This window comes from Lithobates pipiens, unplaced genomic scaffold, assembly GCF_037356315.1.
Source record: "Lithobates pipiens isolate NorthernLeopardFrog02 unplaced genomic scaffold, aLitPip1_a1.2 Scaffold_6, whole genome shotgun sequence".
Classification (NCBI taxonomy): domain Eukaryota; kingdom Metazoa; phylum Chordata; class Amphibia; order Anura; family Ranidae; genus Lithobates; species Lithobates pipiens.
Genome location: NW_027507881.1, coordinates 7,431,830 through 7,459,078, shown reverse-complemented (window position 1 = coordinate 7,459,078; position 27,249 = coordinate 7,431,830). Strand labels below are relative to the sequence as shown.

Below are 27,249 nucleotides of genomic sequence, written 5' to 3'. Positions count from 1 at the left end.
GCGGTGGCATTTGAACTCCGTGGGCAGATCTGGACGCTTTTCTGCAGCTGCAGCATTTTCTGAGCCAACAGCTGAGCTTAGCAAATAAACATGAGTGTCCTGCGCTCCGGACTTGTTAAGATTTAAGAGGAGGGGGCCGAGTCTTTACAAGAACTAATGAGGCCGCAGTCATGGGGGAAACATCGACTCTGAAGGATCATTTATTTTTCAAAAGTGCGCAGAGCAAAAAACAAATAACGGAGCTTGCAATCTAAAAATCGATCAGCGGTGCTGGATGGTGCAGAGGAGCCGCTGATATCAACTTCCTTTTATGTTTTATTCTTTCCCAAGAACAACCAGGGATCCACAATTATAAGTTTACTGCAAGACCCCCCCGCTAAGAGACCGTCTAGGACTTTGGTAGTGCCGGATCGAATGTAGTGTGCATTATAATGATTGAATGTAGTGTGTTATACTGTGCAACTGTGTCAACTGATGTAAGGGGGCATTCTGATGAGGACACCTGATGTAAGGGGGCATTCTGATGGGGACACCTGATGTAAGGGGGAACTCTGACGGGGACACCTGATGTAAAGGGGAACTCTGACGGGGACACCTGATGTAAGGGGGAACTCTGACGGGGACACCTGATGTAAGGGGGAACTCTGATGGGGACACCTGATGTAAGGGGGAACTCTGATGGGGACACCTGATATAAGGGGGAACTCTGATGGGGACACCTGATGTAAGCAGCATTCTGATGGGGACACCTGATGTAAGGGGGGGCACTTTGATGGGGACACCTGATGTAAGGGGGAACTCTGATGGGGACACCTGATGTAAGCAGCATTCTGATGGGGACACCTGATGTAAGGGGGGGCACTTTGATGGGGACACCTGATGTAAGGGGGAACTCTGATGGGGACACCTGATGTAAGGGGGAACTCTGATGGGGACACCTGATGTAAGGGGGGCACTGTGATGGGGACACCTGATGTAAGAGGGAACTCTGATGGGGACACCTGATGTAAGAGGGAACTCTGATGGGCACACCTGATGTAAGGGGGGGCACTTTGATGGGGACACCTGATGTAAGGGGGAACTCTGATGGGGACACCTGATGTAAGGGGGGCACCTTGATGGGAACACCTGATGTAAGAGGGAACTCTGATGGGGAAACCTAATGTGAGGGGGGGGCAGTTTGATGGGGACACCTGATGTAAGGGGGGGGCAGTTTGATGGGGACACCTGATGTAAGAGGGAACTCTGATGGGGACACCTGATGTAAGGGGGGCACTCTGATACACTTAATGTAAGGGGGAACTCTGATGGGGACACCTGATGTAAGGGGGAACTCTGATGGGGTCACCTGATGTAAGAGGCATTCTGATAGGAACACCTGATGTAAGGGAGGGGGGGGGTACTCTGATGGGGACATCTGATGTAAGGGGGAACTCTGATGGGGTCACCTGATGTAAGAGGCATTCTGATAGGAACACCTGATGTAAGGGAGGGGGGGTACTCTGATGGGGACACCTGATGTAAGGGGGGGCACTTTGATGGGGACACCTGATGTAAGAGGGAACTCTGATGAGGACACCTGATGTAAGGTGGGGCACTTTGATACACTTAATGTAAGGGAGAACTCTGATGGGAACACCTGATGTAAGGGGGAACTCTGACGGGGACACCTGATGTAAGGGGTCATTCTGATGAGGACACCTGATGTAAGGGGGAACTCTGACGGGGACACCTGATGCAAGGGGTCATTCTGATGGGGACACCTGATGTAAAGGGGGGGGGCACTCTTATGGGGACACCTGACGTAAGGGGGAGAACTTATAGGGCTTTGATGTAAGGAGTCAGAGGCACTCTGATGGGGAAACCTGGTGTAAGGGGGGAACTGTGAGGGGGACACCTGGTGTAAGGGGGAACTATTACAAAGTGGTTGGGGGGCTATACATTTCCCCTCTAAATTCTTGGCCAATCCTGATCGATGGATAACTTTCTCATAGTGCGCGCTATACTATGTGTATTATAAAAGCAGAAGCCGATGAACAAGGTCTTGATGGGGGGCGCGTTTGTCACAGTTTTGCATTAGTCGTCTATAATTAGAGATTTTCAAGCCTAAATCTTGCCAATTTAAACCCTCTCCGGGAGATCTGTTGTATTACAGATGAGATTATATATCAAACCTTTATCTCCTGAATACAACCTGCTGGAAGAGGAAGTTCAAAATGAAATAAAAGAAAGAAAAGAAAAACCGCTATTGACGGTACAAATCAGACTTCACATGGGTACTAGAATACCACCGTTCCTTCAAAAAAAGTTAAACATGTACAAAATTTATTATAACCCAAAAAAAATAAAAACACACACTATGTAAAAAGACTACTAATAACATAAAGTCTTTATGGACCTTGCTTTGTGCATTTGGTGGAGGGGGGATTATGGTGTGGGGGTTGTTTTGGTTGCTTGGCCCCTTAGTTCCAGTGAAGGGAACTCTGAAGGCGTCAGCATACCAAGACATTTTGGCCAATTTCATGCTCCCAACTTTTTGGGAGAACAGTTTGGGGACGGCCCCTTCCTGTTCCAACATGACTGCACACCAGTGCACAAAGCAAGGTCCATAAAGACATGGATGAGAACATTTGGGGTGGAAGAACTTGACTGTCCTGCACAGAGTCCTGACCTCAACCCAAACATCTTTGGGATGAATTAGAGCGGAGACTGCGAGCCAGGCCTTCTCGTCCAACATCAGTGCCTGACCTCACAAATGTGCTTCTGGAAGAATGGTCAAACATTCCCATAGACACACTCCTAAACCTTGTGGACGGCCTTCCCAAAAGAGTTGAAGCTGTTATAGCTGAAAAACTCAATATTGAACCCTACGGACTAAGACCGGGATGCCATTAAAGTTCATGTGCGTGTAAAGGCAGGTGTCCTAATACTTTTGACAATATAGTATACTGTCTTTTAAATTTTCCTTGGGTTTCTTCTAGGGGTTTATCGATACCGATATAAGTGCCAATACTAAGCATTTGCACAAGTATCGGCACTCATGCAAATGTTTCGATACCTGAAACTGTTACTTACATGCTCAGTTCTTTCAGCTGTCAGCGGGATTCTTCCACTAACAGTTAAAAAAAAAATGTAAAAATTAAAAAAACATGGAAATTTAGCGGTTGTTAAGGAGAGGGGCCACCACGTCCTTAACAACCGATGAATCATTTAGCTGTCAGTGGGGTTCCCCTGTTGACAGCTGAAGTGTAAATGAAGTCCCAGCAATTGGAGCTGTCAAAAAAAAAAAAATAAGCAACCGAGCAATGTTTATCAACAACATTGCTCAGCTGCTGAAACAGAAATCTAAAAAAAATAAGCGTTGTTTCTTTTTGTATCTTTCTGTTTATTCATGAACTTTGATCTGCAGATGAAGTCAGTTTAAAGCAATCTGTTATGTAAAAAAAGTAAATATATATATATATAGCATTATTAAATGTTCCTCTGTTTAACCCCTTATTAACTCTTAATATACTCTAATCAGCCCTAATTAACTCATTATTTTCCTTCCTTCTTAATTATTTTGCTGCTGATTTTGTTTATTGTTTTTATTTTATTTTTATAAACTATTAATAATTAAAAAAAAAAATTGTTTGATTTGTTTGTTAATATTTTGCACCTTTAACATATATTTAGTCATACATTTCACATTAAAAAAGCTCAAAAAAAAGCTCAAATAAATAAATAAATAAATAAATATATATATATATATATATATCTATTCATAGCATTTCAATGCTATGTACCATTGCTGACAACTGAAGTGTAAACAAAGTAGTTGCGGTAGGTATCGGAAATTAGTATCTGCGAGTACTCAAAAAAAAAAAAAGGTACTCGTATTTATTGCAACAAAAATGTTATAAGTATATTCCTAGTTTCTTTCAATGAGAATTTTCACCACATTCACTGAGCTAAGTGCAATTTCCTTTGTAAAGTTAACAGACTATTTGTCTTTAGTAAATCAACCTGAATATATTTTTTAAACACAATAAATGCTTGTACAGTTTTTTTTTTTTTTTTTTTTTTTTTAACCACATCATATGAAGTGATTTTGCTCATCCTCATCTTACTGATAAATCTACAACTACATCAGCCCTGGAATCAAAGTCTAATCCTACCGAGATCAGAGCTGATTACAGAATAGGACTTTTTTTTTGGAGGACCTCTTACCCCGTGCCTGACCCCGACTTCCCATGTCTTCCATGCTCTCAGAGGTGAGAAAGAACATATAAAACAGTGTCAACGAGGTCTAAATATGATAGATAATAATGAGGTCATTGCTGGCTTAGGGAAGTAAAATGGGCCACCAAAAGGTTTTCTATGTCACTGTCATTTCTGGATACAATCCTAGCCATGTGCACGTGACATCATGGAACTGGTATGGAAATAGGGGTTTAGTGCTGGTTATGGTTACTGATGAATTATTATTATTATTATTTTTTTTTTTATAAATTTAATTCTATTGGTTTTGCAAAACAGAAGACAAAAGGGACCAATCACAGATGTAACTAGGACCTTCTGGGCCTCGGTGCAAGAAGTCATGAAGGGTCCCCCCCTGGTCCCCAACTGGGGCCCTTCCCATTGATCACAGGGCATTTTGCTCCCATCGTGGGTCCTGTAGCGGCCCACCTTCCTGCCGTCTTGGAGTCCCCCCACAGTGGCGGAATGCCAAAGCCCAGTCGCAAGTGCAACCATTGTGACCCTGGTAGTTCCATCACTGGTGTCAGCAGTGTTTATTTTTTATTTTTTTTTACTTTTTACCATTTTATTTTATATTATTTTTTAAATTTTATTTTAAATATTTTTTTAGGAACCCTGGTTAGGGTCTTTGGTGAAATATCAGGGGTCTAAACAGACCCCTGATGTCTCATTTTTGAGACAGAGAAGGGGACTGAGGACCGATTCATCAGTCCCTGTCAGGGCTGGGCTCAGCCCTTCTTTCTCTGAGCTGGCTGCTTATCTGTCGGCTAATTGCCAGCTCCCATCTCTCCACAGTTACTCAGCTGTTGATGATATCCTGCTCGTCAGTCCTGCCTACTTAAAGTGGTTGTAAACCCTTAAAAACCACTTTGACCTACAGGTAAGCCTAGATTAAGGCTTATCTGTAGGTCCAAGAAATATCTCCTTAACCACTTGCCGACCAGCGCACGACGATGTACGTCGACAGAATGGCACGGGCAGGCAAATGGGCGTACATGTACGTCCCTTTGAATGAATGAATGAATGAAATACTTATATAGCGCACAATGCGAACTGAATCGCCTCTAGGCGCTGTGGCGAGCTTTGATCATCTGCTAAAAGAGGAAGGTCTTGAGTTTTTTCCTAAAAGCTAGGTGATTTTCTTCCTGGCGGATGTTGATTGGTAGAGCATTCCATAGCCGAGGCCCTTGGACAGCGAATCTCCGATCACCCTTGGATTTATACCGGGCTTTGGGCACGAGGAGGAGGTTTTTGTTGGCTGATCGAAGACTGCGGTTTGGTGTGTAATGATTTATTTTCTCCATTAGGTATTGCGGAGCTTCTCTATGCACGCATTTGTGGGTGAGGCAAAGGGTCTTGAACATGATCCGATTTTTTACGGTTAGCCAATGTAAGCTCCTCAGTGAAGGAGAAATGGATTCCCAGGGTTTTTTTCCTGTTATCAGCCTTGCCGCCGTGTTTTGGATCAGTTGTAATCGCGCAAGTTGATATTGTGGTAATCCTATGTAAAGCGAGTTTGCGTAGTCCAGTCGTGAATTAATGATTGTTCCAACTACCACTGCTTTGTCATTCTTTGGGATAAAAGGGAGGAGTCTGCGAAGCATGCGCAGCAGATGGTGAGATCCACTGACTACAGATCCTATTTGCGCATCCATTGACATTTGTGCGTCTAAAATAACCCAGAGACTCTTCGCTTTGGTCTTTGGGGAGATAGTCTGCCCAAAGACGGTTGGTGGAGACCAGGAGGTTTTGGTTGCGGGCTTATGATTTGGGTGTAAGATAAGAAGCTCTGTCTTTGATTGGTTCAGCTGGAGGGAGTTGATGGTCATCCAATCCTCTATTGATTTGAGGCAGTTTTCAAGTTGTTGTTGGTGATCTTTTTTTCCATTGATCCGGAAATAAAGTTGCGTGTCGTCAGCGTAAGAGTGGAAGCAGAGATCTGAGCATCTGATGATTTGAAGGAGTGGGCGAATGTAAATGTTGAAGAGAACGGGTGACAACGGAGAGCCTTGAGGGACTCCGCAGGTGACTGCCCAAGTTTCGGAGAGGAATTTTCCTAGTTTCACTGTCTGTGACCGATTTCCTAGGAAGGACGCGAACCATTGGAGATCTATGTCTTGGACTCCGGCTACTTCTGTGAGGCGGACGAGTAGAGTATTGTGATCTACTGTATCAAACGCTGCACTTAGGTCTAGCAGTACGAGGAGACACGGCTCTCCGTCATCTGCTGCTTCGAGGGCGTCATCCCAAATCTTGAGGAGAGCCGTTTCTGTTCCATGACCCGGGCGGAAGCCTGATTGCAGCGGGTCCAGGAGTTTGTGAGTATCCAGGTGGAGTTGTAGCTGATGTACTACAGCTTTCTCCATGATCTTAGAAATGGTGTTGAGGCTTGTAATCGGCCTACGGTTGTTTGGATCCTGAGGGTCCAGGTTTGGTTTCTTGAGTAGAGGTTTGACGATGCCTTGTTTGAGGATGCTGGGAACAATCCCTTCGTGGAATGATCGGTTTATGAGGTGGGTTATGGTTGGAGCCACGATGTCGGAGCATTCTTTCAGTAGTTTTGTGGGGATGATGTCAATAGGTGAGGTACTGTCACGCAGTTTATTAATGATGTTTTTTGCGGTGTCTACGGTAATTGGGGATAGTGAAAATTTTGGCGGTTGCGGTATGTTGGTGCGGACATCCTCTTTATGTATTTGCTGTCTGAGGTTGGATGTTTTCTTCTGACAAATTGTTTCCCTGATGGTTTTGACTTTATCGATGAAAAAATCCGACAGTTTGTCACAGTAATCCTGGGATTCGCTTTCTGGGGGTTCTAGGCACACCGGATTCATTGATTGATTAACCAGTTTAAACAGTTCCCGTGGTTGGTTTGCGGCCGTTGAGATTGTATATGAGAAGTGGTCCTTTTTGGCTTTGAAGATTAAATGTGCCGCCCTGCCATCGGGAGCGCGCCACCGGCGGCGCGCTCCCGCGCTGGTCGGGACCTCCGTGAGTCTGGTCGCGGGACCCGCGGACTTGATCGCCGCGGGCATACCCGCGATCGCCTCACGGGGCGGCCGCATGAAGAAATGCCGTTGTAAACAAAATTTCTCCATTCTGCCTAGCAACTAGTGACGCTGATCTCTGCTCCATGTGATTGGAGCAGAGATCAGTGTTCACTAAATGAAAGCCCAACCCCCCCACAGTTAGTAACACGCCCCTAGGAACACTTAACCCCATACACTGCCACCCACTGGTTAACCCCTTCACTGCCAGTGTCATTTACACAGGAATCACTGCATTTATATAGCAGTGAGTATTGTATGAATGACAATGGTCCCAAAAATGTGTCAAAAATGTCCGATGGGTCCCCCACAATGTCGCAGTCACAATAAAAATCGCTGATCGCCGCCATTACTAGTAAAAAAAAAATAATAAAAAATTATTAATAAAAATGCTATAAAACTATCCCTATTTTGTAAACGCTATAACTTTTGCGCAAACCAATCAATAATCGCTTATTGTGATTTTTTTTACCAAAAATATGTAGAAGAATACGTATCGGCCTAAAGTGAGGGAAAAAAATGTTTTTTTTATATATTTTTGGGGGATATTTATTATAACAAAAAGTAAAAAAGAATGCGTTTTTTTCAAAATTGTGGCTCTATTTTTGTTTATAGCGCAAAAAATAAAAACCGCAGGGGTGATCAAATACCACCAAAAGAAAGCTCTATTTGTGGGGAAAAAAAGGACGTCAATTTTGTTTGGGAGCCAAGTCGCACGACCGCGCAATTGTCAGTTAAAGCGACGCAGTGTCGAATCACAAAAAGTGGTCTGGTCTTTGACCAGCAAATTGGTCCGGTCTGAAAGTGGTTAAACTACATGGTTAAGGAGATATTTTACAAAAATAGGGCACCGCTTTCTACGGCGCAATGCGCACCGTAGACAACAGCGCAGGTGCACTGGGCGCGCCGCAAGTGAAGGCAAACATTACGGCTCCCGCGCACATGCGCCAGACTGATGTCATCACTGCTCCGACCACTCACAGAGCCTGAGCAGCAATACCCGGAAGGAAGATAGACGCTTCGTGCTACAGGGGACAGCGGTGACTTCGCTGGCTCCTGTGTCAGGTAAGTGACACATAATGGACTACTATGCAATGCATAGTAGTCCATTATGCTTTATCTCTGCAGGGAAACAAAGAGGAAGTAAACCCATCAGAGTTTACTTCCTCTTTAAGCTGTCCAGTCCAGAGGTTCTCTGCCTTCGCCTTGGTCAACATCACAGAAACATTCTCCTGCGATCCTGTTCAAGACTTGCTTTGATGACATCTCTTCTGTCTCCAGATCCTGCTTGCTGTTCCACTACATTGATCCCTGACTTCTGGCTTGGCTGACTATCCATTCCGGTTACTGAACTTTGATTATGTTTTGACTACATCTGTTCTTTTTTTCTTTTATTATTAAACAGGTGTTATGTAACTAAACTTCTGTCTTGGCCTGATTCATGGTTTCTGACAGTCCCTTTCTTTGCAGCCTCAGCTGCACAGAAGGAATGAACAGGAAGAGCTCTGTGCAGAGCTTCCCGTTGATTCATAAACTGAGGCATAGTAAAAAAAAAAAAAAAATCCACACAGTGATCGGTACTGATCACTGACTATCCGTTAAGACAAGGAAGGGGCCAGTAAATTATACATTTACCGCCTCCTTTCTCGCCCTAAACAGACCCCTGATGTCTCATTTTTTTAGACCGAGAAGGGGATTGAGGACCGATTCATCAGTCCCTTTCTTTGCAGACTCAGCTGCACAGAAAGAATGAACAGGAAGAGCTCTGTACATCCTGTTCATTCATAAACTGAGGCATAGTAAAAAAAAAAAAAAAAAAAAAACAGTTAGTGGTTGGTACTGATCACTGACTATCCATTAAGACAAGGAAGGGGCCAGTAAATTATACATTTACCGCCTCCTTTCTCACTGTCCCTCCTGATAGATGCCCTGCAGCAGCAAGCGGGAGGGGGGAAACCCCCGGCAGCGCTGCAGGGGGGAGGGGCGCAGTAGCACAGGGATAGGGAGGCGGCTGGACCAGCATGTGGAAGAATCAGTTCTCTCCTGCAGCTAAGACTGGGATGCCATTAAAGTTCATGTGCATGTAAAGGCAGGTGTCCCAATACTTGTGACAATATAGTGTATGTTGTCCCTGGAGTTAAGCTTAAAACCCGTCCCCTGCAGGAGTTGCGTTAACTTCTTCTCACTTAGAAAATCAATACGTATCGTATCGCTTAATTTCACATATGACTGTAATGTTATGCTTCCCTGTATAAAAGGTTACCGATTCTCAGCCCGTAAACACGCATGCCTCTAGTCTAGGACCTCCGTTTGAAGCCCAAGGCACACTTTCCTACACAACTCAATGTAATTATAAAGAAATATTAAGACATAAACACTTGAAACAAAGATATATAAGGCTCAAGGCTCCAATTGACTCCCCCAGAGACCGGACTAGGCCCGGCTATTGGACTTTGGTTAAATAAAGGCGTGCAAAGAACAATGGCCATGTGCAAAGCGCAGCAGCCCAGGAAAAAACGATTAATTCCCCTCCGCTGAACTCGGATTAATAAATGTTGATTGGTTGCTACAGGTTACTGCCATTTCCTTTTTTTTTTTTTTTTTTTTTTAAAGCCCAACTGAATTCTTGACCCTGTTCCTACCGTGTATCCTGGAGCGCAGAGGCACCTCCCGGTCACGCCGTCGCAGTCGGCCCCGTTGAAGCAAGCACACAGCTGCTGGCAGCCCTCTCCGTAGAAGCCGGGGCGGCAGGGTTCCTCGCAGTAGAGGCCGCTCCAACCTGCCCTGCAGGTGCACTCCCCAGACAGAGGGTGGCAGCTGTGAGAGAAGAGAGAAAAGAGAGAGACAGAGAAAGACTTGTCAGTATGGAACGGTGGGGTGCGCTGGAGCACTAATTAAAGCCATACATCGTGGTGTCAGCGGCCAGCAAGGCTGGGACCCTACTTCCTGCAATTCATTCACCCGCAGTAGCCCTGCAGTTCATTCATCTGCCGTAACCTGGCTCCTCGGGGAGAAAAATCTATTATTTAAATGTGCGAAGAAGGAGGGAGAGAGAGAGATTATTTTGCAAACAAAGGAAATAGGAAGGAAAACTGCGGCTCAGATAAGAGGCGTAATCCTACCGAGACTTCGATTCCGGATCAGACTGAAAACTTTCAGGGATTCTGAAGCATTGCATATTGATGGGCAGCATCTGTTCAGATCAGAGGGGCTCCAAACTTTTCCATACAAGGGCCACACTCTATATTTTACAAATATTTGCGGCCCGAAAAAAAAAAAATGTATTCATTTTATTAGCATCTTTTTTTGTAACCAGCATGATTTGATTAAGAAGAGAATAAAATAAAGTCGCCACCCCCCCCCATCATTGCCCATCAGAGACCCCCCTTACATCAATGTCTCCATTAGTCTCCCCTTACATCAATACCCCCCTTTACAAAGGATTGCCCATCTGAACTCCCCCTTACATCAGGTGTCCCCAGAGTTTCCCCCTTACATCAGGTGTCCCCACCAGCATTCCCCCCTACATAAGTGTCCCCATCAGAGTTTCCCCCTTACATCAGTGCCCATCAGAGACTCCCCTTTCATCAATGTCTCCATTAGTCCCCCCTTACATCAATACCCCCCTTTACAAAGGATTGCCCATCTGAACTCCCCCTTACATCAGGTGTCCCCAGAGTTTCCCCCTTACATCAGGTGTCCCCAGAGTTTCCCCCTTACATCAGTGTCCCCACCAGCATTCCCCCCTACATAAGTGTCCCCATCAGAGTTTCCCCCTTACATCAGTGCCCATCAGAGACTTCCCTTTCATCAATGTCTCCATTAGTCCCCCCCTTACATCAATACCACCTTTTACAAAGGATTCCCCATCAGAACTCCCCCTTAAATCAGGTGTCCCTAGAGTTCCCCCCATACATCAGGTGTCCCCAGAGTTTCCCCCTTACATCAGTGTCCCCACCAGCATTCCCCCCTACATAAGTGTCCCCCATCAGAGTTTCCCCCTTACATCAGTGCCCATCAGAGACTCCCCTTACATCAATGTCTCCATTAGTCCCCCCTTACATCAATACCCCCCTTTACAAACGACTCCCCATCAGAACTCCCCCTTACATCAGATGTCCCCAGAGTTTTCCCCTTACATCAGTGTCCCCATCAGAGTTCCCCCTTAAGAAAAATAAAAGATGATACTGCGTCACTGAGTATATGAAAAAGTGCAATTATGGTTTAGAGGGGAGAAACTGCCTCTACAATTTACTTCTACCCACAGGTAGAGTAAGAGAAATGAGAAAAAGAAAAAGTGTAGGAATGGCGCTAACCCTCTGACCCAATGGAAGAAAAAATATGATATGTTGATATATAATATGCTTACAAAGTGCTGCTACATAAAAAGTTCTGTGTGAAGTCGGCCTATAAAATCCAAAAAGAAAACTAGAAAAAAATACCACAAATAAATGGATTTCCATGTTGGACCCTCTGTCTGGTGTTTGACAGAAGTTTTGGCCGAAGAAAGTGGTCAAGGTGAAAAATGAATATGATTATGAGTATGCTTGTTCACTCCTACTATGATCAAAAGAAATATGGTAAAATATGGGTGAATGGAAAGAAAAATGAATGAAAATGTGTTGGACCCTCTGTGTCGTAGATATATGTGGCCCAAAAAATCAAAATCAAAAATGTTAAAAGAAAAATATTAGAAGAAATATTACGAAAGAGTGATTGAAAAAGTCCAGAATCTGCTGTTGATTGGTGAAAAAGTCTGGTGATACTATTTATAGTATTTTTTTTCGCCTACACCTGTGTTAGACCCTCAGTGATAAACCTAATTCTAATTAGCCAACTATAAAAAACAAAGTGATGAGGTGTAGATGTTATTTATTTAATTTATTTCACCAGTCAATTGATTAGGGGGGTCTAACACATTTTAACACATCACATAAGTAATTGTTAAATCTTTTCTTCTATTTTTCCCCTTAACACTTTAGGGATAACATAGTTTCTACACCTTATCACTTTGTTTTTTAACAAAGACTAATTAGAATTAGGTTTATCACTGAGGGTCTAACACAGGTGTAGGCAAAAAATACTATAAATAGTATCACCAGACTTTTTCACCAATCAGCAGCAGATCCTGGACTTTTTCAATCACTCTTTTGTAATATTTCTTCTAATATGCTGCTGGTTGTTAAGGAGCGGGGCAGAGAAGGCAGCTGCCGTGTCCTTAACAACGGATGAGTCATCAGCTGTCAGCGGGCTTCCCTGCTGACAACTGAATGTAAAAAAAAACATTTGCCGGTAAAAAAAAAAAGTGAAATAAAACGTTGCAGGGATTTTAAGGGGAACTCCCTGACAAAATGTAAAAAAAAAAAAAAATGGCGTGAGATCCCCCACAAAATCCATACCATATGGCCCGCACCCCTCCTGAACCATACCAGGCCACATGCCCTCAACATGGGGGGTGCTTTGGGGCAGGGGAGTCTCTGCCCCCCACCCCAAAGCAAGCTGTCCCCATGGTGATGGGATTAAGGGCCTCTTCCCCACAACCCTGGGTGTGGGGGTCTCTGGGAGCGGGGGGCATATCGGAATATGGAAGCCCCCTTTAACAAAGAGGCCCATAGATCATGCCCCCAGTGGTCAAGTCCTGGGAAAAAAAGGAAAGGAACTCACCCAAGATCCCCCACCCCCCACCTCAAAAATACAAAATGTGTGTATATCGCCTTTACATCAGGGTCCGCAGAGTTCCCCCTTGCAGTGTAAGGGGGAATCCTGCAGACTCTTATGTAAAGGGCAATGCCGGGAACTCTGCCCCCTTCACTCTGCCCCCTAGTGTTCTCTGTATCCTTCACTCCGTCCCCCCCCCCGTAATGTCCTCTGTGCCCTTCACGCCCCCCCCAGTAACATCCCTTCACTCCCGCTCCCAGTTATGTCCTTTGCCCCCTTCACCCCCCCAGTAATGTCCTCTGCCCCCCTTCACCCCCCCCCCCCAGTAATTTCCAGTTCCTGGACGAGTGGGGGCTGGTGAGATCTCAACTAACCTGTCAGCGAGGTGATGAGCTGACAGCGGTGTGGTGCTGTTCCTTCGTTGACCATGAGGTGTCAGCGGTGGCCCCGTAGAGCGGAGGCTAGGTGGTATCGGTAGTAGTGGAGATGTGTGCGGCAGCGGGGTGAAGGAGGAGGAATTGGGAAGGAGAGTGGAATGGGGCACACCTGTGACATCACACACCAGGCATGCCGATCCTACGACGTTTGCCATTACACCAGGACACTCACAGCCGGTGTTTGGGACTCAGGAGTTTTAGTTTCCTCCTGCGTTGCTCACTTCTCTCCATTCTCCACCCACCGCCATCAGGAACTTGAGCGTGGTCCGGACTACAACTCCCAGAATGCAGCGCAGCAGATTGCCCTCCCAGCTCAGCCCGCCGCTGTTCAAAGGCCAGTCCTGCTAAAGGGAACTGAGTTCCTGCTATGGAAAAAGTACAGGAACTCCGTTCCCATGCGTTCCCGCTGGACTTGAGCCCTGCATGCCCCCCCCCCCCCCATGTGAAAGAGTAGGAGATACATTGTACGCCTACTCATTCACCAAAAAAAAGTGTCAAAAGGAAATAAAACCCCACACACAGTTTTTGACAATTCCTTTATTAAAAATAAAAAACAATGTCCTCCGATGTAGATCAATCATCAGTCATGAAGCCCGCTGCACTGCCAGACCCCCCCCCCCAAAAAAAAGAAGAAGCTCCGCCTACAACAGCCATCTGCCTGCTCCGCAATGTGACAGTTCTTAAATAGGCAAGGGATGGGGCCACCCAGTGACGTCCCCTAGTGGCACCGCCCCTTGTGATGTCACCGGCCCAGCATGCACCAGTCAGTGACGTCACAGGGGCGGTGCCACCAGGTGACATCGACAGGTGGATCCGCCCCTCACCTATTTAAGAACTTCACATGGTGGAGCAGGCAGACAGCGGTAGCCTTCTTTACAGGCTTTTTTTTGGGGGTCCAGAGGTGCGGCGGACGTCAATGGATCTACATCGGGGGACATTGTTTTTTTATTTTTAATAAAAGAATTGTAAAAACTGTGTATGTTTTTTATTTCTTTTTTGACACTTTTTTTGGGTGAATGTGTAGGGGTACAATGTTGAGGGCATGTGGCCTAGTATGTTTTAGAAGGGGAGGGCACTCACTCCTCCTCCCCTTTACTTGCCTGCCAGGCTGCATGCTCAGCTGAGGGTCTGGTATGGGTTTTGGGGGTGACCACACACCTTTTTATTTATATTTTGGCACGGGGTTCAGCTTAAAATCCATACTTGACCCAAGGGGCCTGGTATGGAATGGTGGGAGGGGGGTTCACACCATTTGTTCACATTTTTGTATTGCCGGAGTAATTTATTATTATTTTTTCATTCAGCGAGTTTGGTGGAGGCGCTTCACAAACCCTCTACAGCCACCCAGATCACTTTTACACTTTTAATTGAAAGCTGGGAGCCGGATGAACAAATCAGTACCAAACTCAAGGATCCTGCGGCAGCTGCGAGCTTGTCTAAACCCCTGGAATACCAGGACGTTTATAAACGTACCTTGGTTGTCCAAAGACATTTAATTTTTCAATAAATCGACTACAATCAATGGAAATCTGATGGATGCTCTGGGTTGTTAGCAGGGCAGGTTTTTAAGGCAGGTCAAAAGGGGCAGCTGCCCTGGACCCTGTCATTGTTGTGGGGGCCCAAAGCAGCTGCCTCATACTTGCCATCTATCCTGGTTTAAAGTCCTTCGCCACTTGAGGTTTTAATCCTGTGCTGTGTCCCGATATCTCAGTGTGAAGTGCTGCTACTAATGCTGCTCAGCTCTGCCCTATTGTTGTGTACAGATGACTCACCTTCAGACCCTGTGTTTACATTTAAATCACCGGCACTCATATGTAAATAGTGGCGGCATTCATATATAATAGCGGCGGCCGGTTGCATTGATATGTATATCATACCCCTCTGAGGTCATATCCACAGTAATCTCTAGCAACCAATCAACAAGCAGAAATCATGTGCTGTAACCTCTAGCAACTAACCAGTGAGCTGTAATGTGTGCTGTAACCTCTAGCAACCAGTCAGTGAGCGGTAATGGTACTGTATCCTCTGGCAACCAATCGCAATAGCTGCCTAATCTGATTCAGTAAACTGATTTTGAGTCTAGCTGCTATTTATTGTATGTCTCAGAGCAGGTGGAGAGCAAAACCGCATGGGGGGGGGACCCAAGAAAAGTTTTGCCCAGGGTCCAATCAATATTAAAGATGGCCTCTCTACGTTGTCCTATTAATAAGGGCGTTTGTGTCTGAAAATGGTAACCTTCCTCTATTTTTTAGCATCAATTCTCCATGTCATGTATATTCTGGTTATGCCGCGTACACACGAGCGGACTGTATGGCGTACTTAGTCCGTCATACAATCCGACGGACAGTCCGTCATACTTTCCACTGAACGGACTTGACCACACACGGATACCCAAACAGTCCTTCGAAAGCTTGCGTGATGACGTGTACAGCACGTACGACGGGACTAGAAATAGGAAGTCCAATACACAGCAATGCACCCTTCCGCCGTGTAAATCTTTTCTGGGCATGCGTCATTCTTAGTCCGTCCGACTAGCATAATGACGAGCGGATTGTCCGCTGAAACCAAAGTATGACGGACAGAATTTCGAAAAATCCGAAATTCTTAGTACTCCGGACTGCACGCTGAAAAAGTCCGCTGAAGCCCACACACGAGCGGACTGTCCTCTGAAATGTGTTTCGACGGACTAAGTACGCCATACAGTCCGCCCGTGTGTACGCAGCATTAGATACATTACATGGCAGAGTGTATCTAATGGTATGTGAGTGTGGAGAACCTTCCTTCAGTTACAGCAGCATTGTAAAGGAAATCCTATATGTACACCCGGAGTCAACCGCGACATTATCTACTAGCGTCATGCCGCATACACACGACTGGACTTTCCGGCAGACTAGGTCTGACGGAATCAGTACGTTGGACAACCCGATCGTGTGTGGTCTAATTCGATCGTTTTTTGTAAAAAAAAACCAAAAAAAAAACCGACGGACCTAGAAATAGAACATGTTTCAAATCTGTCCGAGAGACTCAATTCCTATCGGGAAAACGGTTCGTCTGTGTGCTGGTCCGACGGACCAAATACAACGCAAGGGAAGCTATTGGCTACTGGCTATTGAAGTTCCTTTTTTAGTCCCGTCGTACGTCATCACGTTCAAAACAAACAGACTTTCGAACGGACTTAGTCCGATCGTGTGTAGCCAAGTCCGTTCGTTCGGAAAGTCAGACGGACCTCTGCCGAAAGTCCATCGGGAAGACCGTCTGACCTGGTCTGCTGGAAAGTCCGGTCGTGTGTACACGGCATCAGAGGTTCTGAAATACCCATAGCCAAAGCCAATTTCAAAACAGCTGAGCTAGGCAGATCCGGAGAAATTCATACAACCCTCTCCGGCCAAAATAACTTCCCATCCACCCACCATACTGAAATATAAAAACACCTTTTCGTGTTTTCTTGGATTTTTGGGAAATGTATATAGTGTCACATTGGTGTCTAAAATCGAATGGTACGTCATTTATATCTCGCTGTTGAGTATTTCTTCAGTGGATAATTTCTTTTAAAAGCGGAACTCCGTGGAGATGAATAGGACTTGGGTACCTGAATAGGACTTGGTATTAGTCTCTCGTAATCCCTCAGAATGGGGGAAGGAAAAAGCAGCACAAGAAGGTCTCTGAAAAGCGATCCACGGTGGATCAGAGGCATTTGACGGGGTCGGCTCAGAAGTGATCTATTACCTCCATAATGCCTATGTTAACCATCGAAAGCCTCCGGTGCTGCAATTTGCACGCCTGAGAGATCACATCAGTCAGAAGATGAGGACTACACTCCTTAGCGTGCTCAACCTTGGTGACAGATTGGTGCTCACAGTGAAAATAGTAGATGGTTCCAGATAAACCATAGTAGAATGATGAGACGTCACCAGCACTCTGTTGCAATCATATACACTTTGTCACTACGTTGTTTTGACCCTGCATGGCCCCAAATCATGGGCCTTCTTGACTAATGTGCATTGCCCTGAAAAAAGTGTATACGATTGCAAAGTAGTGCTGGTGATGCCTCCTCATTCTACTGCAGCCAGGGGCGGATTGACCATTCGGCCCCTCGGGCACTGCCCGGGGGCCCTGGGCCACTAGGGGGCCCCATCAGGGTTGCCAGCCTCAGTAAAACCAGGGACAGTATGTAAAAATCTGTGTTTTTTTTACATCTGTCTCTGAAATGTCCCTTATCGACATACTTTTGGTCTAAAAATCCAGAGATTATAGCTTCCCCACCTCTCCAGTACCTTCTCAGCCAATAGAAACATGTCTATGTATACTGTGTGTACATGTATGTGTATACTGTGTGTAGATGTATGCGTATACTGTGTGTACATGTATGTGTATACTGTGTGTGTGTGTGTATACTGTGTGGCCCCATAATCTCTGATTGTCTGGGGGCCCCATACTCTCCTACTGCCTGGGGGCCCCATGAGTTGTCAGTCTGCCCCTGACTGCAGCTGTATGCCTAACACGCTGTTGTAGCGCAGTTGCAGCACCATTCACTTCAATGTATAGTAAGGTCAAGCTACTCAGTACCATCTATAAAATGCAAGTCTTTATTGGCTACACAATGGAACACAACTGTAACAACCGTTTGGGCTATAGTAGCCTCCTCCCGAAAAGCGTTAGCTTGTTACAGATGTGTTCCATTATGTAGCCAGTAAAGACTTGCATTTTATGGTTGGTATCAAGTAGCTGGCTTGACTTTACTACAAGTGCTACTATTGGAGTGTGGAGGCACCTAAGCCAGAGCACTGGTTCTCGGACACAAGAAACAGTTTTTGTGGTTGAGCGTGGGTATTGTTTTCTTTCTACATTTACTTGAATGGGTTGAGTTTGGTGGTGGTACCGCATGCCAAGTGCAACCTGTTTTTACCAATTTTGCCTCGCCAAGGCAGTGTGTACAAGGCCTGTGTTTACTGGCCTACATGTGGAGCATGGCCACAGAATTTCTTCTACCCCACAATAGCTACATGCCCACATGACATTCTTAAAACCATGCCCCCCCTGCAAAGAGGATTATGAGTCTCCAATAGGCCTTTGGAGTCTATGAAGATGCTGCTGCCAGATTCATACACCTTAGCCACTAGTGATGAGCTAAAGTTCAGGCTGGGGGGAGGGAAAGGCGGAGAGGGTGGCAGATGCTGAGCAGTTGGTAATGGTGTTGAGCTAAGGTTCGGGCCTGGTTGAGGGATTGGCAGAGATGGGTGGTATATGCTGAGCAGTTTGTAATAGTGTTGAGCTAAGGTTCGGGACAAGTTGAGAGATTTGCCTGAGATGTGTGGTAGATGCTTAGAAGTTGGTAACAGTGTTGAGCTAAGATTCAGGACAGGTTTAAGGATTGACTGAAATCGGTGGTAGATGCTAAGCAGTTGGTAATAATGTTGAGCTAAGATTCAGGCCAAGTTGATGGATTGGCCAAGATGGGTGGTAGATGCTAAGCCGTTGGTAATAGTGTTGAGTTAATGTTCAGGCCAGCTAGACAAATTGGCCGAGATGGGTAGTAGATGCTGAGCAGTTGGTAATAGTGTTGAGCTAAGGTTCAGGCCAAGCTGACGGATTGGCCGAGAGGGTTGGTAAATGCTGATCAGTTGGTAATATGGTTGAGCCAAAGGTCAGGCCAGATTGAGGGATTGACAGAAAGGGGTGGTACATACTGAGCAATTGGTAATAGTGTTGAGCTACACCTGCAGGAAGCATTCACATGGCAGCGGGCCACTTGTTTATTCAGCTGTATCCAGGGAATTCCCAACCACCTAGCCACACATAAAAAGGGGGGGGGGGGGGGTGGTGGTGACATCATTGACCTAATCTGGGCACCTGGCCAGATTTGGCCAACGACATTGTCCGGTATAGCCATGTGTCAACTGACTGGGCTGGCGACTTACTATCATTTGACAGTTTCCTGCGAGCTTGGCCCGAACCTTAACTCATCCCTATTACCAACCAACCCAGCATCTGCCACCCCCAATCTTTCAATCCCTTCGATGTCTTTCAGTCGCTCAGTTAATACATTTCAAAATATAAACGACATAAAAAGGACCCTTCCCAGAGCTACATCCCCAACCTCATCTCGAAATATCAACTGGAAATTTCTCTTTGCCCCTCCCAAGGCCTCCTAATCTCTAGGTCCTTTGTTACCTCCTCCCATGCTTGTCTCCAGGAGCCTCTCCCTCTGGAACTCTTTACCCAAATCTGACCAGCTACTGTTAGCCCTTGTACACACGGTCGGACATTCCGACAACCAAATCCGTCGGATTTTGTCCGAAACTGTCGCATACACACGGTCGGACAAAGTTGTCGGAAAATCCGATTGTTCAGAACGTGATGATGTTATTTCGTCACGACGGGACTACGTTCAGGCTAGTAGCCAATAGCTTTGGTGTAGGAATTTGATCTGAGCATGCGTGGCACTTTGTCCGATCGGAATTCTCTACACATGATCGGACAAAGTCCGATCGGTTCATGTTGTCGGAAAATTTTACCGACAAGTTGGAAAACTTTGTCGGTCGGATACTCCGACGGAAACAGTCCGATGAAGACCACACACAGTCGGATTATCAAAAAACGGTCCGATCGGACACATTCCGTCGGAATCTCCGACCATGTGTACAAGGGCTAACTCCTTCTCTGTCCACCTTTAAGCGATCCCTGAAACCTTCTCTTCAGAGAAGCCCATCCCGTCTCCTCCCAAAAAACGCATTTTACTGTCTCAAACTCCTCCCCGCACAGTTACTACCTTTTGAATCACTTCTTTTTACCCTTAGATTGTAAGCTCTCATGAGCAGGGCCCTTGTAACCCTTCTGTATTGAATTGTATTGTAACTGCACTGTGTGTATGATAATAATACTGAAAATAATATACTGTACTACCACATAATTATATATTATCAAGCCAGGAGTTAAGCAGAACATTCAAGTGGCTTTGCATGAAATTTTGGAAGCCCATTGTTCAGATTTTGAACCTGGCTTTTAGTTACGCCTCTGCATCTAATTATTTTATAAAAGAAGATTCCTTTGTTGTCCTCCATGCCCATCCACTGTACGTCTCTCTATGGGCAGCCCCAGGTAATTGGAACAATCATTTTTCAACGTGTCGGTTTGATTTTTCCGCCAGGTGTTTTTCGGTTAACTGTTGTGATCTGTTTAATTCAGATTCTGCGGAGCAACACCGCACTGCATATGTATGGGCAGCTTAAAGGAGAACTATATATAGTCTGTTTAATGTTTTTTAAATATGAATGTGAAAGAGACCAGCTCATTGTGAACAATCCTTATGTATAATATGCCGTTTTCAATGTACTCTACGTTTATGAGAGTCCTTTTAAAAGCAATAGGCTGTCTACAGAAGCCATTCTCATTCAAGATTCCGTGAAACCTTAAGGTTCTTCCAGAGGTTGCTTTGGGTTTCTGGAGCTGGGACTGATTGACCGTCATCCCATCTGATGCCGATGCCTGCCTAATTCCCAGACCAATGCCACTTGGCAGAACCAGCAGCATGGCACCAAAGTCTTTTTGGCTTTCTGTAATGGTTGCATTTAAGCCCCGTACACACGAGCGGACTTATGTCCGACAGACTTCCGAAGGAGTTCCGTCGGAGTTCTGCCGGAGTTCCGACGGAGTTCTGACGGACTTTTCGGCGGAGCGGACTTGGCCACACACAATCACACTAAACTCAGACGGATTCGAACGTGATGACGTACGACTGGATTCGAATACGGAAGTTCATCGCCAGTAGCCAATAGCTGCCCTAGCGTCGGTTTTAGTCCGTTGGAATAGCATACACACGAGCGGAGTTTTCGAAGGGACCGGGTCCGGCGGAGTTCCGTCGGGAAAATTTGAAGCATGTTCCATATTCTAAAGTCCTTCGGACTTTGGCGAGTCAAAAGTCTGTTGCAGCCCACACACGATTGAATAGTCTGACGGACTCAGTCCGTCGGACTTTGGATGTTGAAAAGTCCGCTCGTGTGTACGCGGCATTAGGGTTGCCACCTCATCCCTTTAAACCCAAACACATATGAGCTACACAGGTTCTGAGGCTAATTTAATGCAGGCACTAGGTGAGCTTAACTACCACCTCGATCAGCCACACAACCTGTGTAATTAATATGTGTTTGGGTTTAAAGGGTTATGGTGGCAACCCTATTTGCATTCTGTTCGCCATTATAAGGAGGGTTTTCTTTCCACTGACTCCCAAAGAAAGGGGCATTTTTTCCATTGCCCCTGATGAATTTGTTTTGGTAAGGACTTCCGGGGTTGTGAGAATTATTTTAAGGGTTCCTCCGGAGAAGGAGTCTCCAAACTTTCTAAAAAGAAAAAAAGGGCCAGTTTGCTGTCCATCAGACTTTAGGGGGAGGGGGGGGGGCTAAACAGTGGGAGTGGGAGTAGACAATGTCTCAGGCTTGGTGGTCTTAGGGAGTAAAAAAAAAAAAAATAGCGCCTTTGGGTCAGTAGGATAGTAACCCATCACTGGTATTGGGGCTCAATTGTTTATATCAGTGAGAGGAATTATGAGCCATTATTGGTGTCAGTGGAAAGAATAATGTCCCATTGTTAGTGCTGGTGGGCTGAACAGTGCTCCATTGTTGGTGTCGGTGGAAGGAATGGTGCCTCATTGTTGGTATCAGTAGGCTGAATAGTGCTCCACCGTTGGTGTCAGTGGAAGGAATGGTGCATCATTGTTGGTATCGGTAGGCTGAATAAAGCTCCACCGTTGGTGTCACTGGAAGGAATGTTGCCTCATTGTTGGTCGGTAGGCTGAATAGTGCTCCACCGTTGGTGTCAGTGGAAGGAACGGTGCATCATTGTTGGTATCGGTAGGCTGAATAAAGCTCCACCGTTGGTGTCACTGGAAGGAATGGTGCCTCATTGTTGGTCGGTAGGCTGAATAGTGCTCCACCGTTGGTGTCAGTGGAAAGAATAATGTCCCATTGTTAGTGCTGGTGGGCTGAACAGTGCTCCATTGTTGGTGTCGGTGGAAGGAATGGTGCCTCATTGTTGGTATCAGTAGGCTGAATAGTGCTCCATCGTTGGTGTCAGTGGAAGGAATGGTGCCTCATTGTTGGTATCGGTAGGCTGAATAGTGCACCACTGTTGGTGTCACTGGAAGGAACGGTGCATCATTGTTGGTATCGGTAGGCTGAATAAAGCTCCACCGTTGGTGTCACTGGAAGGAATGGTGCCTCATTGTTGGTCGGTAGGCTGAATAGTGCTCCACCATTGGTGTCAGTGGAAGGAATGGTGCCTCATTGTTGGTGTCAGCACCCTAGCCCGGACCACCGACAGCCTCCTTAGCACTATATCTCCATCTCCCACCCGACTGGCCCCGCTGGCATGACTCATGCCTATTTATGAAGTGGCCTGCCCTCTACTAGCCCTTCACTGGGGATTGGCTGAAGACCTCAGCTCCTCCTAACCTCCACCCACTAGGTCTAGAACATTCTCCATTGTCCCAGAAAATAGAGGGAGGCATCAGAGAGGCTGCTAGGATGAGTCATGCAGCCCCGAGTCACTGAGCCCTGATCCAGATTCATAGCTCAAGCCTAGACCTAAGCTAAAATAATTTTTTACCTACATTAACAACAAACATATCTACATCTGGCACACATACTAGAGGCGCTACACCAGACTTATGTGACATTTGAGAAAACCTGTATGGGGAGAAACATGTTGGTAGCCATTGTTGACCTTCACAAATGCCATTTGCCTGCTTGTCCCTGGCTTTAACCTATTTTCAATTATTGGTCTTGAACAAGTATGCAGCCAGTGAAGTTAGAACTCCTGCCCAGCATACTTCATTGAAGCCACTGGATCAGTCAGGTGTTTAGTATATTCAGTGGGAGAGGTCAGCAATGGAAACTCAGGTCATCTTTACTTTCAGAACTCAGGAATGATAATTCTAGAACACACACGGTCCATACCTGCGGGTGTTGGTCAGGTTACAGGGGCAGTTCTTGTTACACTTGAGGCCGTACAGTCCTTCTGCGCACACTCGCTCCTCACAGAGGATGCCTTTAAAGCCCGGCTCACACAAGCAGGCCCCATTGATGTGGTAACACTTGGCTCCGTTCTGACAGTCGCACCGTTCTGTACATTGGTAACCATATGTACCTATGGGGCACTCCTCCTGGCACCTGCAGAGTACAGAGCGAGAAGAGTTAATGGCATGGGAACAGCGTCATTGGTCTTCCTATTGGATCAATGGGGTTGATTTACTAAAGGAAAATAAAGTGTTTACTTTGCAAGGGAATTTGCACTTATTTTAGTGAATAAGGTGAAACTCTGCTGGCTTTCAACGTCCAATCATGTGCAAGAAAAATACATTAGGTTGTCAAAAGTATTGGGACACCTGCCTTCACACACATGAACTTTAAAGCGGAGTTCTGCAGATTTTTTTAAAGTCAGCAGCTACAAATACTGCAGCTGCTGACTTTTAAAATAAGGACACTTACCTGTCTAGGGCACCCGTGATGTCGGCACCCGAAGCAGATCCATCCCTGTATACCCGGCTGTCGGGTGCTGCCGCTGCCATCCTCGGTAAGGGGATCAGGAAGTGAAGCCTTGCGGCAACACTTCCTGGTTCCCTACTGCACATGTGCTATCCCACTGTCCCTGCTGTCTTCTGGCATCCCAAAGGACAGCTGGGGGGGAAGTGGCGTAGATACCCGCGGGTGGCACGGGTATCTATGCCCGGAAGTGGGAGCAAAATACCTGTATTAGACAGGTATCTGCTCTCCCCCCCCCCCCCTGAAAGGTGCCAAATGTGACACCGGAGTGGGGGAGGAACCGGAAAAGCTGAAGTTCCATTTTTGGGTGGAGCTCCGCTTTAATGGCATCCCGATCTTAGTCCGTAGGGTTCAGTATTGAGTTGGCCCGCCTTTTGCAGCTACAACAGCTTCAACTCTTCTGGGAAGGCCGTCCACAATGTTTGTCCAAAATGTCTTGGTATGCTGACGCCTTAAGAGTTTCCTTCACTGGAACTGAGAGGCCAAGCCCAACCCCTAAAAAACAACCCCCACACCATAATCCTTCTCCACCAAATGATTTGGACCAGTGCACAATGTAAGATCCATAAAGACATAGATGAGTGAGTTTGGGGTGGAGGAACTTGACTGGCCTGCACAGAGTCCTGACCTCAACCCGACAGAACACCTTTGGAATGAATTAGACTGCATGCACACCGGCTTAAAAATCGCTGCTTCTACTGGAGTTTTGTTTCCTGCCTGTAGAAGCAGCTCAATGTGTGTCCATGCACATTAGGACGACTACATGCATATTTTAAGCTCAATGTTTAGCGTCAGGAAAAAAAAACATTCTGCTTTGTGTTCCTGATTGGAACTTTCTGGCAGAAAAAATGCAAACTTACTACAAAAAAGCTCTATATGATCGTTTTTTATCTGCCGGGGGACCGGAGTTTTTTTAAGCCCAGTGTGCATGGAGCCTAAGAGCAGAGACTGCGAGCCGGACCTTCTCATCCAACATCAGTGCCTGACCTCACAAATGCACTTCTGGAAGAATGGTCAAACATCCCCATAGACACACTCCTAAACCTTGTGGACGGCCTTCCCAGAAGAGTTGAAGCTGTTATAGCTGCAAAGGGTGGGCCGACTCAATATTGAACCCTACGGACTAAGACTGGGATGGCATTAGAGGTCACCTGCATGTAAAGTCAGCCGTCCCAATACTTTTCACAACATAGTGTATTTATCTTGCACATGATTGGACAGCTGAAGTATAAATGAAGTCCCAGCAATTGGAGCTGTCAGAACAAAAATAAGAAACCGAGCAATGTTTATCAACAACATTGCTCAGCTGCTGAAACAGAAATATAAAAAAAAAGATTAAAAAAAAAATTAAAATAAATATAAAAAAAGAAGCATTGTTTCTTTTTGTATCTTCCTGTTTATTCATCTACAGATCAAAGGGATGAACATTGATCTCCAGATGAAGCCAGTTTAATGCAACCTAGTAAAAAAAAATATATATTATATATATATATATATATATATATATATATATATATATATATATATATATATATATATATATATACACATATATATAGATAAATGTTATATATATTTAACCCCTTATTAACACTTAATATACTCTAATCAGCCTTAATTAACTCCTTATTCTCCTTCTCCATTTAATTATTTTGCTGCCTGATTTTTTTGTTGTTCACCTTTATTTTATAAACTATTAATAATTAAAAAAAAAAATTGCTTTGTTTGTTAATATTTTGCACCTTTTAACATATATTTACACATTTCACATAAAAAAAAAGCTCAAGGGGCGTGGCTTGGCGCGCGCGGAGAATGGCTGCCTGAACCCAGAGCTCCGGGAGACCCGCAGTCCTGTAGCCTTCTCCTTGGCAGTACCGCAGGCGAAAATGAGCAAATCAGGGCGCCACAACACGGGGACACGATCGGGCCGGCCCTCCGCTCCCTCATGCACCCGCAGCATCCAGGATATCTTCGCCACCCAGACCCGCTCCGGCCGCAACACGCCGACCAAGATGGCACTGACACGAGGCGAGGAGGAAGAACTCAGCGACGGGTCCCAGTCGGCGGCGGAGGACGCGGTAAGCGGATCAGGGCATCCCAATCATCCTCTCACATTAGGAGATATGACCTCCATTGCCGCAGACATCAAAACTACTCTCTTTTCTGCAATCACTGACTTAAAAGCGGACCTATTGTCACTGACTGAAAAGATGACTACTATGGAGAGGGCGGAGGGCAGGAGAGACAGAGCTATAGTCAGGCTGGAAGCCACCGCTGCATCCCACTCTGCCCATTTGATTGAAATTAACCGTCATTTAGAAGACCTCGACAATAGAGGCAGGAGGAGCAACCTAAGGGTGAGGGGGGTACCGGAGTCGGTGGGCCCCGAACAAATTCCTTCCGCCCTAAGATCAATTTTTAACAATTTATTGGAGAACGCGATTGATACCCCTATAGATCTGGTGCGAGCGCACAGGGCCCTGAGAGTGAAACCCACGGACTCCGCACCCCCCAGGGATATTGTCTGCTGCCTCCAAAGCTTTCCATTGAAGGAAGAGATCCTAAATCAAGCACGGAAAAATGAACATGTGTTCTTTAATGACAGTGAGATCTCCCTGTTCCAGGACTTGTCACCTATCACTTTGCGCAACAGGCGGGCGTTGCGCCCACTTCTGGAGGCTCTCAGGAACAAGGGGATTGTTTACAAGTGGCGATTCCCTTTTGCCTTGCAGGCCACGCTGGATGGGAGGCAATTCGTTTTGCGGATGCCGGAAGAGCTGCCAGACTTTTGTAATGCCCTAAACATCCCGTACACCGAGCTACCTGACTGGTATGCGGAGTTCAGGCTTCCTCCGACGGATCGCAGTCCTGTGAACACACCCCACTCACCCCCTGCTAAACCTCCGCCTAAGAGAAGCAAAGTGGGAAAATCTGGAGGCCAAGGCCCGAGCCGTTCATCCCTTTCGGTTCACCCTCCTAGACAGCGTGACTGCCCCTGAGCAACCTGCTCGACCCAGTGAGATGGTCCTTGCTACCCTACACCGTGGTCATTACATGGTAACTGTTGTTCGTGTTGTCTTTTTCCCCTGTTATACTAAGGACTCTCACCACTACTACGTTGACGCCTAGTTGGCATTCTCCTTCTCTCCCCGTTTGCAGAACTCGAGATGGATGGGCTACTATCCGGAGGCTGCTGGCTGTGGCCTTTAGTTTATAGTCCGAGCGGCTGATTGACTGCCTATTGAGACTCAGCCTGAAGTTTTTCTATACCCCTGGTCGATATCCTAGTTTTTATCTTGTGTCGATCCGTTTATTGTTTTATGAATCATTTAT

At 45.9% G+C, this 27,249-nt stretch overlaps 1 protein-coding gene across 4 annotated transcripts in view; it reads right to left on the bottom strand.

The window, feature by feature from the left end:
• LOC143958211 (multiple epidermal growth factor-like domains protein 11) overlaps positions 1–27,249 on the bottom strand; it is a 970,559-nt gene that overhangs the window by 296,037 nt on the left and 647,273 nt on the right. For 3 of the 4 annotated variants that reach the window (XM_077467688.1, XM_077467690.1, XM_077467689.1), the window contains exons 9-10: positions 23,332–23,544; positions 9,929–10,103 (exon numbers count right to left, since the gene is read on the bottom strand). In XM_077467688.1, coding sequence (XP_077323814.1) covers positions 9,929–10,103; positions 23,332–23,544 — 388 coding nt within the window. The remainder of the gene's footprint in view (positions 1–9,928; positions 10,104–23,331; positions 23,545–27,249) is intronic. The other variant, XM_077467691.1, reaches the window with a different exon arrangement.